This window comes from Anas acuta, chromosome 15 (assembly GCF_963932015.1).
Source record: "Anas acuta chromosome 15, bAnaAcu1.1, whole genome shotgun sequence".
Lineage (NCBI taxonomy): Eukaryota > Metazoa > Chordata > Aves > Anseriformes > Anatidae > Anas > Anas acuta.
Window position 1 is genome coordinate 6,688,332 of NC_088993.1, and position 17,681 is coordinate 6,706,012.

Genomic DNA, 17,681 nt, shown 5'->3' on the forward strand with positions numbered 1-17,681 from the left:
GCCGCCTCCTATTGGCTCTTTACCCGAAAGGGGGCGGGGCTTAGCTCTGCCGCCGCGGGGGCTCTTGGGGGTTGTAGTCCCGAGGCGCTGCTTCCCGGCAGTCTCGGCGCTGGTTTCCGGCAGCGGCGCCTCACCGGGCGGCAGGTGAGGGGTGGCGGGGCCGGGGCAGGGGGGGTTCGGCCGGGGCTCGGCCTCTCCCCGGGGGCTTCTCCGGTTGCGGCCGCCCGGAGCGGGGCCGGGCCCTGTGGCAGCCCCCGGGCCGCTTCCCCCCGCCGGTGGGGCAGGCCCGGGCCGCCCTGCTCGGGGCCTGGCCGAGGGGACCGGGGGCGGCGGGGCCGGGCCCTCTGCGAGGCGGTGGCAGCTTTCAGAATAATTTTAACAATTCCTTTCTCTATCCTGGAGCGCTTCTTCTGCCTTACCCAAGGGTTTCTGTGGTTTTAAGCCGAAATCTTCCATGCTACAACTGAAGCCCGTTACATCTTGTCATATCCCCTGCGGCCCCAAGGCACGGGGTATTTCTGCCCTCTCTGTTTCTCTGTGGCAACCATTTATTTTACTTGAAGGCTGTCACACGTCTCCTCCAGGCTTCTGCTCTTCAGTCTGGACAACCCTGTTCAGGCAGTTTGCTCCTTGGTCTTTAGGGCTCTGATCGCTTCTACTCTTCTCTGTATTTCGTTCAGCTGTTCTCTGTTTTCTCAGGTGAGTTCACAGCTAATACCAGGTTTCAGTTTAGTCTGGGGTGAAACTTCTGCCTTTTTTAAAGTCAGGGTGGTAGGAAGGAGTTGGGAGTCCAGAATATTTTGGAGCCAGGTGGTAACCTACCACCTTTCAGTTGTGTCAGTGCTGCTCTGACATCTTGCTGAAGTTGTATTTGTAACTTGTAACTGGCACAGGGCAGGTTCTGGTAAAGGCTAAACATCTGGGGTTTATGGTAAACGTTTCCAATTAAGGAGGGCGTCTGCAGAGAGAGCAGTGAGCTCTGTTTTCACCTGAACATGCATGTACAAACTGTCATGGACTTCAGCTCTTAACTGACTGCAAACATGCCTTGTTGCCTTCCAGTGGAAGCTTTAGTTTATTGCAGTGAGAAACGCTCTTACTTTTCCTGCTTATGTTTCGCCTATCTGCTTACATATTTGTGTTTTGGTTGTGAGGTGGTCAGGGTGTTTCTGGTTCTTCACTTGTGTTCGGCCCAGCGTGTTCCTGCGTGAGGCCCCTGCGTTGCCAGTGTAATAGAAATTGCTGTTATCAGGTGAAATAAGTGATGCCTTGAGAAAGGAATCACATGTTATCAACACATGCTGATTAGAATGGATGGTGCTTTTGTGGTCCTAGCAAGTTAAAGAAGGCAGAAAGGGAAGCAAGATATGGGAGGAATCTCCAGTGGGGGAGAAAAGAGGTCAGAGTTAAAGCTGATTTGCTTATCTTGCAAAGCAAAAGGGCTGGTGCTTGTGAGAAGAGGACTCCTGATTGTTTTCAAAAGCATGTTTATGTTTTCTGCTGTTACATCTGAGGCAACATAAAGAACAACTGCTGCTGAAAAACACATCTTGTCTCTCCTTCGTTGATGCCAAATGTGGCACTTGCGTGACCCCCAAATGAATTAGTCTGAGGACTTAAACGGGCAAGAAGCTCTCAAGAAGGAGAGAATGCTTCTCGGTTAGCTCAGCTGCCCAGCGTAGTATGTGGTGGGATCTGGCAAACCCCAGAAGTGCTGTATGGGAGGCAGTGAGACTAGAGGGATGGCAAAGCACTTCCCATTGGGTTGACTCAGATGTAGCCTGAAACCGCAGCTGAAGACCACAGCTGATAGATGCAGCTGTGTTGAAGAGCTTTTTATAAAGTGCCAAATGAGAATGCTCTCCTGCGAGTAGTTAAAATGATTAATTTGCAATTGCTCCCCGAGGCTAGGGATGGAAAATAAACCTTTCAGACAGTCCTGAAACTGTGCTAGCTTTGTAATTAAGTTACTGTCTGCAGAGTGGTGGGTACAGTCAGATAACAAATGGGCAGGTGCACGGCTGTTCAAAGCGTTTCAGCAATTTCCAAGATTCACAGCAGTAGGACCAGGCTGCTGCTGAAGTGCGGAAACAATCTCCTTATAACCTGATGACATGACAAAGTGTGCACCTTGTTCAGGTGATCTTAACTACTTTTGAGAGCAGCGGGCACTTGTCAGCATTAATGACCAAATTCTAGTTTAGGCAGGGCCATCCTGTGGTGCAAGACAGATGTTTCTGGTGCTTCTCCTGACACATTGATTCTTAATTCTCTCTGAATTATAAAACATGCAGACCAAGAATTACATCCTTTTGTATAGCACTAAGCATGCTATCAGCACTTAAATAGAAGTTTAATGTCTTCTCTTGATGAAGCTATCCAAAGGTGCCTTAGGCATGTTTTGATCAGAAGGGGAGGAAATAAAGCCGGTGCTTCTGAAGTCTTTAAAATGAGATTTGAAAGATGTTCTTAGCATTATTGGCTTTTATTTTTCTAGCGTGCTCAAATCCCAGAGTCTACTGCAGCAAGAAAGAACTGCCAGCAGAAATTCCTTGGCAAGTCATATTGCTTCGGGCTACAGCAGGCTACAAAGGCCATCAAAGTAAAGGTAGGAGCTTGAAACTGTGCCTCTGAGGTGACCTTGCCTCCAAGCCTTGGAGCTTCAGAGCTCCCGGGTGAGGCAGTGCTCGGTGCAGGACAGAGAGCAGCCAGCTCAAAGTTCTGCTTTGCTTTGGTTGCTCAGAGCGGGATGTCGGAGCTGAGTGATGAAGCCAGCGAGTCGGAGCTGCTGAGCCGCAGTCTCTCCATGTGGCATGGGGTCGGACAGATGATCTGTCGGGAAGAACTGGATGTTCCTCTGGACTTGCACACGGCCTCCTCCATCGGCCAGTATGAAGTGGTGCAGGAGTGTATCCAGCGGTAAGGAGGGGCTGGAGAGGGCACAGCTCTCTTGTACTTAGGGACTTTGTTTTGTTTTTTTTTCTTCTCTGGTTGCCGTACAGGTCTGCCTAACATTGCAAGAAGGGCACACCATGGAATTCCTGATGTGTTCTTAGGCACACAATTACGGGGGCAATCCTGCTGGTTAAAAACGATCTCTTTGGTGTTTTGGTTGTTCCAGAACTGGTAGGAATTCCCATGCAGGCTTCAGTGCTAGATTTTGTGGTTTTTTTCAGCCTTCTTTCAATGTGGTGGTAGTAGCAGAGACTGCTGGAATCTGCTGTGAGCTGTATCTCCAGGCCAGTAGTTCAGCTGAATTCTTTTCTGTTATTTAGTGGAGATCTGGATTTGAATAAGAGGAACTGTGGTGGCTGGACTCCACTGATGTATGCTTCCTACATTGGCCATGACACCATTGTGCACCTGCTGCTGGAAGCAGGAGTGAATGTGAACATCCCGACGCCAGAAGGACAGACACCACTCATGCTGGCCTCCAGCTGTGGAAATGAAAGTGTTGCTTACTTCCTCCTCCAGGTGTGTATCCTGTAATAAGTCGGTAAAGCCACGCTGCATGGTTTAAATGCACAGGGTAGAATTCTCCATCAGTTGTGACCGAAGCTTGCAATTTGTTCTGTTGAGTCCAGCTTCCTGACAGGGATTTAAACTTTCTTGGTATCATACCACAGAGGGGCAGTGGCTAAGAGACCCAGCAGAGGGGATGCAGTAAAGAACATTCTCTGTTCTCTTGAAGCAAGGCGCAGAGCTGGAGATGAAAGATATTCACGGCTGGACAGCCTTATTTCACTGCACCAGTGCTGGACATCAGCAGATGGTCAAGTTCTTACTCGACAACGGGGCAAACGCCAACTGCAAGTAAGGAGGAATCTATCACTTCTCAAAAGATTTCCTATTTCAGATAGGAGAGCAACAGTTGATGTACGAATGCACTCAGACAGGAAGATGCCTGCTTTTGTCTTCTACCCTGTGCTTTAGGAAGTGTGGTATACGATTAGCTAGTACCAAGGACAGGTGACTTGCAGACAGAACAGTGAAGGCTGCCCATGTTGCTATCGCTTATTTAAACAAGTACAAGAGCAATTAGATTTACTAGTGGCTTAATTATGGGATAAACTCCAAAAGAAAACAGGTGCAACTGTTCCTGAACTCAAGTTCAGTTTCTAGTTTTTGGTGTGTGCAGCAAATTCCTGTGACTTAGGAACCACCTGTATGTTTGTGTACTGATTGCCTAGGGACAGCAAGAGGTTCTGAGTTTTGCTAGTTCCTGAAAAATAGATTTTGGCAATGAAAGGCAGACAGGCAGCTGGAGGAGCAGCATGTTGCTGTGCAGGGTAACACTTTCTGCATCTATTTTATTGAGATAGGCCAGAATGCAGTGTGTATATATAGCCAATATGCTGTATAGTGTGTGATCAGCTAAGGGTGGAGGCTGAAAGTGTCTTACAATGATATGGCAAGGAGTGCAGTGCATTTTTGATTACTGTAGTCCGTGTATGTTTGTTCCCTTTCTAGGGAGCCTGTGTATGGATATACGCCTCTGATGGAAGCAGCTGCTTCTGGCCATGAGATAATTGTTCAATATCTTCTCAATCATGTAAGTGTCTGGACAGATCTCTGTAAAGCTCAAAATCTGTGGTTTAAGCCTTCAGAGAGGGAGAACCACAAGGCTAACACCATAACAGTTCTAAGTGTTGTTTAATCACTGATGGTCATCTTTGATCTAAAGTAATGAATTTCGAGGGCTGTTCTAAAAGTAGCTGTTTTCTGAAGGCTCGTACTCTGTGCACTGCTAGTCTTGCACAAGGAGGGGAAAGTCTGATGTGACTGAATATTGGCTGAATTAGGAAGCAGCTAATGCAGTGAGTTTACAGATTTGTGTGCTTGGACTACTGGGAATCTTAAGTCTCTATCCTAAAGTTTATTGGCATTCATGTCTTTTAATGTTAAACAGTTTTTAATAGCCCACTTAGCTGGTCCAGCTTACTTCCAGAAGGAGGCAGCAATGCAAAACATTTCAGATAAAACTAAGTAGCTCCCAGTGGCAATGCGCAAGAGCCATATGCCTCCTTGGGGATTGGGAAAACCAGATAGAAAGGCAACAAGGAATTCGTAGTGGAGCTTGAGCTATCAAAGGTGAGCCTGTATTTCTGATGGGCTTGGAGAAATTAAGACAATTCTTTAGCTTGCTTGAAGATAATTTAAAAATTAATTATTAAAATTAATTAAAATATAATACCTAAGTAATAATTATCTGCTATGAACACTTCAAATGCCCATTTTTCTATAGGGAGTGAAAGCAGATGTCAGAGATAACACTGGAGCCACGGCACGGACACTGGCTATGAAGTATGGACATACGAAGATTGTGGGGTTGATAGACTTGCATGCAGCCCCAGTACCCAAGGTCTTCTGCAGGGGTCCAGGTAAACAGGTTTTAGTTCCTTCATCTTAAGGTAGAACATGAAGATAGGTACTTGATGTCTTGTAAGTATGGGATTACATATATGGGGTGATATTAGCTGGTTTGTCCTGGAAATTCCAGTACTTTTTTAGGATGTAAGAGGCACGGCTCCAACACTTTTTTCTTGCCTGCTGGCCCTTTCCTGACCTAGATGAACTTTTACCCTCTCTTTTAACACTTCATTTTTTCTTTTAATTGGTTTTATAGGACCAGTAGTAAATGAGTAGGTACATGAATTATCATGCTGTTAACAGTCTTTGTTTGGACTACAGGAAAATATGAAGAGCTGAGTTCTTCAGATGAATCGTGTTCTGCTCCCCAGAGACAGAGACCTGTTCGTAGGACCAAGGGTCCCAGCATCCATGATGGGCCCCAGGCTTTGGCTAAGATAACAGCAGTTGGAATCGGGGGAAAGAAGCAGTCTCGCTATGGTGAGAATAGTTTGAAGCCTAACTGAGAGTCCTTCATGGTCTCAGGTGCTTTACAGCTATTTCTGTGCCAACAATTTTCTTTTCATTTGTGTTTTTCTATGCATGGTTTATACAAAAAGGAAAACAGTGAACTCCCTCATACAAGGCTATAGAGCTTCTGGTTTAAAACCAAAGTCCGCTGAATGCACTTGTGAGAGCTGGATATCGAGTGGAAAATTATCTGTAGAACAAGCACTGCTCTTATTTCAATTACCGTTCCCCCTCACTATTGAAAACAGCCCAGCTTCTCTTTTGAGGTGGGCTCAAAGGTTTGAGAGCCCTTCTTGGCTGATGACAAAGGAAGAGGTCACACAATCCAGAAAATAACTGATAATGAAAGGAAATTTGCTACACCTGGACCTGTCAGCTTTGTTTTCCTTGATGCTTGAAGTACCACTTCAAAAATAAAAAGTTTTCAAGGCCTTTGTAGAAGGCCAAGAGAAAGATCATTGTAGTTCAGACATCGACCACTGGATGCAGTGGTATGAACTTGCCTTCTCATGCATGTGTCGTAGCTATAGGTATTCCTCAGGCTGATTACCCCGTTTTCTGAAATAGCCAATATGGGCTTAAAAACATATTCAGAACTTGGTTCATTCTGTTAACACAGATGCATACTACACCATGGGCAGTGACTGCATCAGCACAATAGTCAGCATCTGAAATGGTAGTGGGATGTTAGCACAGATGCAGCAGGGTTAGTTTTACAGTGTGCTTGGCTGGGGGGGGTGAAGCGCAGTTGGCACTTTGCTCTCTTAAGCAAATGTTTTTCCACTTAGTGTGGGTGTGGAGATAAGAAGAAATGCTTGAAAGCTAAGTAAAGTACAGCTCTGCTATAAGGCTCTTTCCTTTGACTTCATCAATGCCACCATCTAAATAAAGTCCAGCTATTTGTTTGTGTGAGGGAAACTGTAGGCATATGCACTTTTCCCCCTGTGCTTTTTAAAACGGATTCTGCTAGTTGAAGTGACAGTCTCTTGATTATTTTGAAATCCCTGAATGAACGCTCTTTCTGCTGGAGCCTCCCTGGGGGACCTCCCTGGTAACTTGAATCCTAACTACTCTGTTTCTTCTCCCTTTCTCGTGCACACAGAGCAGGTCCCTCCTCAGGGCTACGTTACCTTCAATGATGATGGCAGCTGTGAAGCGGATGGTATCCGGAACCGGGATGTCACCTCTCCAATTAATGAGCAGGATGTGGAGAGCAGCAGCAGCAGGGGTAAATCACTGTCTTGGAAAAAGAATCTATTTGCAAAGCTCACCTGGGTGTGGGACCAGCCCCTTGGCTTCTGTGTTCACTTTCTGATCTGTTTAGCTGTTAGGCAGCTGTGGTCACTGGATCTTCACCTCTGACCTGAGTCTGTAGCATCATAGTATTGTACCAGTGGCCAGAACCAGGTTGTGCTTGACCCTCCAAGCAGAGAGTGAGATGCCCCACTGGGCAGGGAGAGGAAAGACCATTCTGAATGCTGCCTTCACCTCTCTCTTTAGTAGTAGGACTGACCTTGAGAAATCCCAGAACCTGGAGTCTGGAGGGGCAGAAGGGAGGCATTCTGGAGTGAGTAAGATATTCCCTTGGTAAAAGAGGTCCAACAAATTGCCATTAATATGTTGAGGGCTGAAGTATCTCGCTTCTGTGGAAAGGCTGAGAGCACCAACGTGGTTTAGTGTAAAGAAGAGAAGACTCTGGGGGGATGTCAGTGTGTACAAATCTGAATGGAAGGTGTGAAGAAGACAGGTCCAGGCTCTTTTCAGTAGTGTCCAGTGACAGAACAAGAGGTGGCAGGCACAAAATGAAATGGAGGAGATTGCCTCCGAATGTAAAGAAACAGTTTTTACCATGAGGGTGACTGAACGCTGGAACAGGGTGCCTAGATGGGTGGAGACTCCCTTCTTGGAGACGTTGCCGTTACGTGATTCTAGGTGACTAGCTTGAGCATGGTTTGGGACAAGATACCCTTCAAGATACCCCTGACTGTTCTATGATTCTGTGAAGCAGCACGAGGAAAGCATCTCTGGACAGTTCCTTAACTAATAGAGAGTAATGTGGCACTGTGCTGGCTCTGCTCAGAGAGATTTTCCATGGATTTCAGTAATGGGAGTGAGGGCTTATTGTAGGTAATAATCCACTTGTCCACCCTGTCACCAAGAGCCTCACAGAAGTACACAAACACACACTTGGCCTTCCTGCTCTCTGAGGTACTAAGCAGACTAGGAGAAAGACTAGTCCGTGGGATCAGACTTGTGACATATCTGTCTCAGAATTGTCTTGTAATCATGAGTACTGCACATGAAGGAGAAACCCATAACAAGACTTCCTTTATGCCTTCCAGGAGACCTGATTGTTTGTGGCAAAAACAGTCTTGAGTGTAATGAAGCTCAACCTCAAGATTTTTTTCTTGTTCCTTTCCAGAGGATAACGTTTTCTTCGCCAACAACTTAGCAACCATCAGGAGCAGCAGCAGCAGTAGTGAATGCCTGACCAAAGCCCTGGGGGTCAGCAGTGAAGGTTCCTTGGAAAGCAATGAGGTGAGGTTGTCATCTTTCCTTTCTCTGCCTTCAGTTCGGCCTGTGCTGTTGCCCTTGACAGCCTGCTATGATTCTACCTCCACAGAAGGCTGCAGTACCAGGCTGGGTGAGAAAAGGTACATGAAGGCACACGAAACCAAGTTTCTGTATTTGAAGATTACATATTGGCTTGTTTGATCTCTGGCTAGTAGCCAACTATCAAAGCATTCACTCGAGTAGATTTTTGATGTTGAGTGAATGGTTTTTAAGCTCTCTCTGTTGCTTCTGAACTCTTTTTTTTTTTTTTTTTTTTGAGCAGTATCTATCTAGCAATCTGTAAAGGACATCCCTTGCTAGAGCTGGGTCAGTCCTTTAGAGTGGTGAGATAATAGGCAGTATCATAAGACTTGGAGAAGCACAGTAATGCTATGTTGGCAGTGTAAAATACAGAAAAGGATAGAGGTTATTCAGTGGTTCTAGTCACAGCTCACACCCCAGAGCTGTGAATGGTATGTAGAAGGGTTCTGAACCCTTCTGGGCTGGTATGTAGAAGGGTTGTGAACACAGATCCTGTTTCTTGAGGTGCTTCTCACAAATAGGAACTCAGTGCATTGTAGTGGTTTGGGGAGGATCTGGTGCTGCTCTCTGCTCCCATGTGCTACTTCATAGGCTGGAATTGCAAGAGCCTGTTAATTCCCAGCCAGTCTAGAGCAGTGCTATAACAAGGTGCCATCCTGACAGTGATTTGATTCAGCCCTTTCTAAAAAGGTTTATATTCATCATTGCTTGTGTTTGTAGACCACTGTCTGGATTTAGAGCTTTAGGCTTGGAGCCTGCACTTGTTAGATGTAGTGATCCTGGCACCTTTGCCTGACTGTCCTTGACCTTTACGTTCCCTGTTGTGTTCTTTCTTTTTCAGGATTCCGACCACGCAAACAGTCCTCCAAGTCGGAAACAAGCCAAAAGCTTTAAGGTCAAGAATCGCTACAGCAACAGTGATAACCAGTGGACCCACTGCCCAGGGAAAGCTGGAGGCTCTAGTCAGCACCTCATGCTTCCAGAGCCCCCTGCCTATACAGGACCCCAGGTAACTGAGGACAGAAAGCTGTCTTTGAAGTGATGCAGACCACATCACTGTAGCAAGCCTGGGAGGTTTCTTTGAAATTGTTCAAGCTGCTTTCTTGGCCTTCTCAGATAAAAGGAAAGTTGTCATCAAAATGTCTTTGATGCCAACCCCCTGCCCAGTATCAAGTACTTGTGAAAGAGCAACGTCTTGTACAAGGAACTGCTGGTTTAGGTGTTGATGTTGCTTGGAGGGATATTGCAGATCCTTCAGGGCTGTGGTGGGGACTAGGGCAAATGGTGGGCCGTTAGCTGTCTCTTCCTCAGTTGTTACAAGAGGTAGTAGCTGCAGTGCACAGGCCAGGGGAAGTCATGACATGCTGGAACCCAGGAAGGCATAACAATAACGAGAGGAAACAGATGTTTATGGTGAAGAAGAGAGGTGATGCTGTTGTTTGTGAGAGCATAAATAGTTTTTGTATGGGCTGCAGGACCTGGCAACGTTCCTTGAGCAGATTGGGTGCCTGAAGTACCTGCAAGTGTTTGAGGAGCAAGATGTTGACCTCAGGATCTTCCTGACCCTCACAGAGAGTGACCTGAAGGAAATAGGCATCACGTGAGTATCTGTCAGGTAGTTCTTATCTCTTCCCTTAAAACTACAAATGTAACCTGGTAAAGAAAGCTTAGCTGGTGAGTGCTTCTCTGTTTTGGTAGTCTCCCATACAACTTTGATATCCCTTAGTTCTTGGCCACAGCAAGCTTTTGTTGTGGACGGTGCCCTTGGAAGAACCAGGAGGTTGCAGAGGTCCTCCAGGCATCCTGTTGGGCACGGACAATGCAATGTTTGCTCCCTGACAGTTTGTCGTTCTCCCACCAGCCTGTTTGGACCCAAGAGGAAGATGACTTCTGCCATTGCCCGATGGCACAGCAATGCCCGGCCGCCCAGTGATGCCCTGGAGCTGGCCTATGCAGATCGGCTGGAGGCTGAGATGCAGGAGCTGGCCATTCAGCTGCACAAGGTAAGAAGTCTGCCAGGAGCTGTTCAGTGGCTTTTCGTGGTCTAATGAGTGACTGGTAGCATGTTTCTACATTCTGCCTCTAATGGACTGGGGTAAAGGAACAGGCATAACTTCCAGAGGACACACCAGGTGTTGAGTAGATCAGTTAACCCCATAAATGCAAATCTTCCCCTCTGCATCCACCTGAGAACGAAAATGAAGGGGGTGAGGGGAACTGACTACCTGCCTTTTTTGGTAGCACCACTTCACATGAAGTTGTGCAGCTATCTGCAAACGGGCTTCTACTGATTTAGCAAATTGGGTCTTCTGCATATCTTTGGTAAAGGAGAGCAAGAGGAAATTGTAACTTTGGGGCTGGTCTTGGTGTGGATAGGATCTGTGATCAGTGTATAAATCTTGGGCAGTTCCATTTCTGCTGGTTTTGGCACATTTCTGCAGGGACCCTCTGGCTGCCAAACCCATTAAAACAGCAGGGATGTGTCAGAGGAGGCACTATGAGAGTGGTGCACAGGACTTGGAGCGATGTACAGTACTTGCAGTGGAGTCATTTGCCCTCTTTTCTGCTGCAGAGGTGTGAAGAAGTGGAGGTGATGAAGGGCCAGGTGTGCCAGGAGCAGAAGCTGCGTGCAGTGGCCGAGAGCTGTTTGATGGAGCGGGATGAGAGCTGGAATGCCATCCAGTGCCAGCTCAGAGAGGCTCAGGCCATCACCAAGGATGCTGGGGTCTTACTGGATCAGATCAAGTAAGTTCTTCCCAGCAAATGTCACTGAAGCTAATGGGGAAAATGGGGATTTGGGCTCTGCAGAGATCAGGGGTCGTACTGTCACTCTTACAGGTGATACCTTAGGGTAAGGCAGGACAGCTTATAAAGCATCTGGACTCATTCTGGATCCTCTGTGGCTTTCTCTAATGGAAAGTCATGGCCATGTAAGCAGATCTGAAGCCTTGATTAGATGTATTGAGTTATAAATGAGCTGTTTTGTTCAGCGTGCTGAGCACTCCTATTCCAACTCAAAGGTGAAGGGACTCAGCTCCTTTGGAACCAAAAGCCTAAGTGCTTATCTGAGGCCCAAGTACTAGGGAGCATGTGGCTTGGTGACTGCATGAATGCAGGAAAGAGTTTCTGACTTCCAGAGAGTATCAAAGGACTTCCAGTTGCCAACCTTGGCTAGTTAAGAAAACTCTTTTAGCAGCTCTGATGCCTAACAGAGAAAAGCCTGCCCTGTTCATGCCCACCACTGCCTATGAGTTCAGTCTTCCCCTACCTGCTATCATGTCCTTTGTTGCCTTTGTGATACTCTTCTCCGTGCCCCAGCTGAGCCCCTGTTCTGTTGTGGGCCCTGATCTGTCAGTGGATAGGACTGACGTGTCCTTGAAAGTGACAGTGGTTCTACTGCTGCAGTTTCTAGCCCAACAGGGGAGAAGGCTCAGCTCACTTCTAAGCCAGGGATTGGCTTCCAAAGGACAGCAGAGTGATGTTCCCAGAGCACTCATCCCACTGAGGAGCTGAGGCTGCACTGTTTGAACCGATAGCATGATGATGTTAACCAGAGAACCTTTTGTGTGCCCCTGATGGCTGTCCTGAGTTAGCTTCATTTGCCCATTAGAAACATTGGACTGGGGTTGATTCTCATATTAACCAGATGCAGCCCCTGGCTTAGGCTTTCTCCTGCTCACCCCACCCCCTCCTTCTCTTCTCCCCCCGCAGCTCCTCTGTGGACAGGGGCAGAGATTGCTGTGGAGATGGGGCACAGTGGAGAGCGCCCCGAGCTTTGTCTGGGGCACGTCTTCCTCTTCCTGGGAAGGAACAAGGAGCAGTTTGTAACCCAGGGCGTTAGATGTGGTCCCTCGGCATCCCAAGCAGGTACTTGCAGGATGTAGGAGGGCACAGACCGGCATGCTGTTCCAGAAACCACCCTGTGCACTTCTGACAGGCTTTGTCTTGTTTGGCAGATCCTGTCAAGCAGAGCTGTCCTCCCGGCTAACCCAAGAGCAAGCAGCTGGCAGAGCGCTGGACACAAAGGTGCAGCTGGGAACCGGTGAGAGTTGAGTAGTGTGTCTGGGGAAGGGGGAGAGCTCATCGAACCAAAGAAACAGGAGCAGGGCGTGGGCAAACAGTGGGAGACCCTAGAGCAGGCTGTGGGCTTGCCTTTCAGTGCTGAGAGGGTGAGGCTAGGTGTGATCTGGAATGCTAGAGCAGGTAAATGCTTACACTTAATGTAAAAAGTCTTGCTTGGGGAAAGCATCTGAAGTATCCAAGGCGTTTGGGCTTTCACTGCAGCAGAGTTTCCCTGAAGCTCTTGATCTCTAGCAAGGCAGAAGTCCTGGGGTCTGGCAGGGGTTTCTGGTTAAAAACATACAGCTGTAGCACAGGCACTCAGTGGCAGTTGCGCTTAAAGATCCTGTGGCTTCCCCTTCCTGCACTGCACTGTGGGCCCCTCAGGTGTGTTACTGCACTGTGCGCTAGAGCAAGGTCTGAATCAGAAACACTGGCTGGTTCAGTGACCCTGTCTTCTGGATCGTGCTGCTCATGTAGTGAGGCAGACGGCTGTACGTGGCTGGGTAGGGTTGGCTCTCCAGCTCCCGATCACAAGGAGCTAGCAAATGGTCCTGCTGCCCTACATGATGTGCTCTTCACTGCTTGTGTTTTAAAAGTGACACAATCAGAGACTATTTCAGTCTGCTACACTTAATCTTTGAGATCTGTCTTACTGTGTGACCAAGCCAGTATTTCTGAGGGGTGGGGGAATCACAAGTGGTATAATTGGGGGGAAAAAACTCGGTTTCTGTTGTGGGCAGTTCCAGTTCCCTTCACGTGTGACTCAGAACCCTCAACTGGAACCACTTTAGGTGTAGACACCTCACAGCAACACCAAGCCCTTGTCTCCTTCGTTGCAGAGCATGCAGATTGACAAATGTGTTTTCTTTCTTGCAGTGCGGGAAGGATGGCCGCCTTCCTTGAAGTCTCTGAGCTTGCCTGAGCTGTCAGCTGTTCTGGAGAAGTGTGTGGGAGAAATGGGTAAGGTGGGGGAGGACGCCAGTCGTGTGAAGTGACTTGTGCTGGAGGGGAGGCATGGTGGGGCAGGCTTCTGATGGTTTGGCAGTGGTAGGGGTTGGAGGGAGCTAACAATCCCCCCTCGTTCAGGGAAGTCTCCCAGCTATGAAGCTGTTGCAGGCATTTTCTTGCACTTACTCTCACTGCAAACATTGGGCTCTGCCTTGGCCTCTGCTGACAGGTCCAGACTGGGAGAAGGGGATCCATAGCCCCCTGTGTTCTCCTTGCTGCTGTCTTCTCCTGCTGCTCAGTGATCAGAGCTGCGTGTGAAGGGGTTCCCAAAGCAGGTGCCCTGCAGACAGGAACTCATCCCAGCAACAGGCACATTTTTGTTCCATGGGCCCTGCAAGGAAGGAGATGGCACAGAGGCAGGATAATGGTGGTTGAATGCAGTCTGCAGCCTGTTTTTTACCACTCGCTGGCCTGTTGCTAACAATGAGTTTTCCTTTTGGTTTGTCCTCAGGTAAAGCTCTGCAGACTGTGACTCAAAACCTCCAAAGGCTCCAGGCCCCAGGGCAAGGTGGGCAGAGCTGGCTAGAGCCTTAACAAAGCAGGATGGTGAGTGGGAACTGATGACAGCTGGAAAGGGCTGGGGAACAGGGAGCATCATTCCTTGCAGCAAGCAACAGCCACCCGTGGCTTGTGCCCAGTGCTTGCTCAGAGCATCCACCCTGAGGCGTTACTCCCGTCCTCACGCGCCCTTCGACTGGCTTTTTATTTGGAAAAATCTGTCTTTGTGCCTCCCTGGAAGGGTAACTGTCCTGTTTTTTTCCTGGTGGCTGCAGGAATTCTGACGTCGGGTGACTGTTCCACCCGGAAGCTGAGTGTGCCTGGGAGAGTGAGCGTGAGCACTGTGCTGGCAGCACTGCAGCTCTGCTGAGAGCTGGCTGATGTGTGGAAGAAGGTCTCGGCCATCAGAAAATGTGCCTGGGAGAATGAGGGACAGCAGAGGACAAGGACTCAGCAGCTGTATGGGCCTGACTGTTGTCTAGGTTCCCTGGAACGTGTTGTCCATACTGGAAGGTTAAGTTAAGAGGACAAGCACTGAGCCCAAAGGGTTTATCTGCCTTAAACTCCCCGTAGCCTTTGTCATTCAGGGCTGCATGGTGTTAGAAAGCTGACAGCTACCTACAGCAATCAGCTATCCTTTTCAGAATCCCCTCCTGAAGGCCTCCAACACACGTGGATTGGTAGTTGCTCGGGAGCTGACACAGAAAATGTATCTGAGGCAATAAGGAGGGCAGGCTTGTTGTGGATGAGTAAAGTGAGCAGAGGGGGGTGATGTTCTGCAGCGAGCTCCAGAGAAGCTCACGCAGCCCTAGTCTCTAGCTGGAGCAACTTCCCTGCTGCTGTCTCGGATCTGTACTTCAAAACCTCTCCTAGCCAGCCTGCCTTGGTTCAATTCAGATTCTTGTCTGCCTCTGGGGTCACTTTTGATCATGTTTTTCACTCCCAAATAACTGTTTTTTTGTGGTAAAAGCTTTGTGGCAGAGACTCCAGTGGTCAGGTTTGTTGGTGCCAAGATCCCAACACTGACTGGTTGCAAGGCAGATGTGCCCCTGGAAGGACATGAGAGGGAAGGAAAAGCTCAAGACTGTTTGGTCTCCTTTGCCTCTGGCAAGCAACAGAGTGCCAAGGCGGGCAGAACAAGAACAGAGGAATAGATCTGTCCCCACGCGGGAGGCAGATTTAAGAAAAATAATAAATAAAATCATATCCCAGTTGCAGATGTAGCTGCAGTGCTAAGCTTTAGTCCCCAGCTTTGCCTGCCTTTGGTTTCCAGGCTTCAGTGCTAGGAAATAAGGCTGCTGAGGCATTCTTGCGTTGGCACTGTGGGTGTTTTCAAAGGGCATGGTGCAGGAAGAGGCCCCCTCCCAAGGGGACTGCCCGGTCTCTTGGAGCTGGGCAAACAGCCACAGGGGCTCTGGTGACAGTTACATCATAGAAAACGGCTTCCAGCACTGTGCAGCAGCTCTGTTCCTGCCTATTGCTGAGTCCAAGGTGGGTGGGAGGTGGGGAGGGAATACCTGTGGTCTGAGCATGGCCTTAACGAGTCTGGAGAAGTCCCCTTCTCTTTGCTGAGAAGGGAAAGAAACTGTGTTCCTTCTGAGTTTTGGTTTGTTTTTTGTTTGTTTTTTTTTAACCTTCAGCATTTGTGATTAAGTGCAAAAAAACCATCCCAGCTCCATCCTTAGCTAATTATCCCCTTCTGATCAACTGCCCAGCTCTACTTAGGCTTGAAAATGAGTCTGCCTTTGGTGAAGGTGACATCCAGCTGGGCTGTCCCAGGGAATCGTCCCTGGGGCGCTGAGGCAGGTACGTACACCACTTGGCACACCTGCACTGCCGCAGCATGGATGCACCTGGCAGCGTGCTCAGCTGGGGAATGGTGCTCCTTATTCATGTTTAACTCTTGAAATGAGAAAGCTGCCGTTGTGTGCCTTGTTTGGGGAACGACATGGGTGTACGCAGGTGTCAAGTGCTGCAGGCAGTAGGACAAGGCTGCAGGAGCTTTCATGCTGAAGCACTGTTGTTGTGGCAGAGGCAATTATTCTGAGGCAGCATCCCTGAAAGCTGCTCAGAGTATTGAGGACATGCCCGGAGCAGGATTTGGGGCCTTGTCCTGCATTCCCTGTTACAGAACGGGCAGGCTGGAGACTCGCAGTGTAGGTGTGAAGGAAGCCCAACAGCAAAGATTCTCTGGGAGCCCAGATGGAAAGGCTCAGAAGGGTGATAGTGCCCCAAGGGGGACACCAGGGAAGGGGCTTTATAGAACTGTGTTCCCTTGAGGAAGCAATCCCTTGAATGTGTGACTTGACAGTATTCAGTGCTGAAAGGGTGGCTGTGCAGGCAGCAGGGAGTCTGGTGCTACCCGAAGTCAAGCTGTCCAAATTAAATAGCGTTTGTTGACTTGGCTAAAACAATAAAAACCGAAAACCTGTTTCTGGTGTCTGGTGTGTGGGCTTCTCGGGGGGGAGCTGGTGTAGAATTGTGAATAACTTGACCCATTTCTTTGAGGACCATCGGGAACACACGTGGTGTTTCCAACTTTCTCCCCCAGGTGGCTGCAGGGCTCTGGGGCTGCCTGGTCCATGGCTTCCCAGTCCCTGCCTGGCTCCTGTTGGAGGCGATGCCCTGGCAGCACTGGCTGGGTTGGTGCTGGGGGAGCTCCTGTAGTCAGGCAGTACCAGAGCTGCAGAGGAGGATGGTGCATAGGTAACAGTGAGCTTTTTTAGTTCCTAGCTGGGAACGGCTGCTTTTACACCCAAAAAGTCCTAGCTGCACAATAAAGGCAGAGGTCTCTGCACTAGCTCAGAAATGAGTTTAGGCTTTGAGTTGCGTGCTGGGGTTTTCTTAAAGGTGAAATGCTGATCTGGTGCCCAGCTCTGGTCTGAGACTTGTGAGCTGTGTCAGTGCGACTGTGCTCTGCCAAACCCTCAGCCAAGCTCTGATCTGGCACTGGAGATAGGTGGGCAAGAGGAGCTCCCCTTCAGCAGCTCTTAAACCTTCTGTCTGCTCAGAAGTAAAGCTGCTGTGCTGAAACACAACCAAAGCTGACCTGGGCTCTGAACGGGTGGGAGTGCTGGGAGAGAAGAATCCAGGCTGCACTCCAGCTCCTGGCTGGGAGAAACTACCTGCTCCTCGGCTCTCCTGGTACCAGAGCTGGCATCTGATTTTGGTAGCTGTTTGTGTTATTTATCACCATGTTGACTTATTTTGCTGGTTTTATCCTTGTGTAGCCTGTAATGTAATCCCAAGGTGGGGAACATGGGGCTATCTTGAGCGAGGAGCTCTTGGTGCCTGTTTAATATCCTAAAGTGAGGAGTGTGTGTGCATAAGCGCACATCAGTGCCCTTACACATGCAGCTGCCTTTACCCTGGTGCCTGAGAGCCGTTTTCCCTCTGAGCAGACACGTGGCGTGCTCTGCTTGCTGAAAAATAAACATTTATTTACATCTGAAGAGAGTCAATGTGCAAAATGGTCTCACAGGGCTCACAGCTGCCCGGCAAACCTCCTGCTTGGCCCTCCAGCCTCACGTGCCGCTGTGGCTGAGCTCTGTCCTTCCCGTGCTTGGGGCAGCTCTCCTCGAGCCGCCGTGTTTCGAGGAGGCTCAGCCACGAGCCCAGGGGCTGTGCGAGCCCCTTGC

At 48.8% G+C, this 17,681-nt stretch overlaps 1 protein-coding gene across 3 annotated transcripts; it reads left to right on the top strand.

Moving 5' to 3' along the window:
• Positions 1 to 9: 9 nt before the first annotated feature.
• ANKS3 (ankyrin repeat and sterile alpha motif domain containing 3) lies at positions 10 to 16,474 on the top strand. 3 transcript variants are annotated; one of them, XM_068698759.1, is made up of 18 exons: positions 10 to 144; positions 2,498 to 2,608; positions 2,744 to 2,919; positions 3,276 to 3,474; positions 3,692 to 3,813; positions 4,471 to 4,552; positions 5,246 to 5,381; positions 5,692 to 5,850; positions 6,983 to 7,108; positions 8,303 to 8,418; positions 9,317 to 9,484; positions 9,951 to 10,075; positions 10,337 to 10,478; positions 11,048 to 11,220; positions 12,432 to 12,517; positions 13,414 to 13,497; positions 13,997 to 14,091; positions 14,319 to 16,474. In XM_068698759.1, the coding sequence occupies exons 3-17, from the start codon at positions 2,750 to 2,752 to the stop codon at positions 14,077 to 14,079; spliced, it is 1,971 nt and encodes a 656-aa protein (XP_068554860.1). In that variant the 5' UTR covers positions 10 to 144; positions 2,498 to 2,608; positions 2,744 to 2,749; the 3' UTR covers positions 14,080 to 14,091; positions 14,319 to 16,474. The 3 variants fall into 3 exon arrangements, 2 of the variants coding, with proteins under 2 accessions (XP_068554860.1, XP_068554861.1); XR_011101551.1 differs by lacking the exons at positions 13,997 to 14,091; positions 14,319 to 16,474 and adding an exon at positions 12,187 to 12,342 and having other exon boundaries at positions 13,414 to 13,463; XM_068698760.1 differs by lacking the exons at positions 10 to 144; positions 2,498 to 2,608; positions 2,744 to 2,919 and having other exon boundaries at positions 3,335 to 3,474; positions 3,627 to 3,813.
• The last annotated feature ends 1,207 nt before the right edge of the window (positions 16,475 to 17,681 follow it).

Excerpts from the sequence above, each read along its gene's own strand:
- ANKS3 (XM_068698759.1), top strand. The coding sequence starts at position 2,750 with ATGTCGGAGCTGAGTGATGAAGCCAGCGAGTCGGAGCTGCTGAGCCGC. Across the intron at positions 5,382-5,691 it reads GGTCTTCTGCAGGGGTCCAG|GAAAATATGAAGAGCTGAGT; the intron begins GTAAACAGGTTT and ends TTTGGACTACAG. Across the intron at positions 9,485-9,950 it reads CTGCCTATACAGGACCCCAG|GACCTGGCAACGTTCCTTGA; the intron begins GTAACTGAGGAC and ends TATGGGCTGCAG.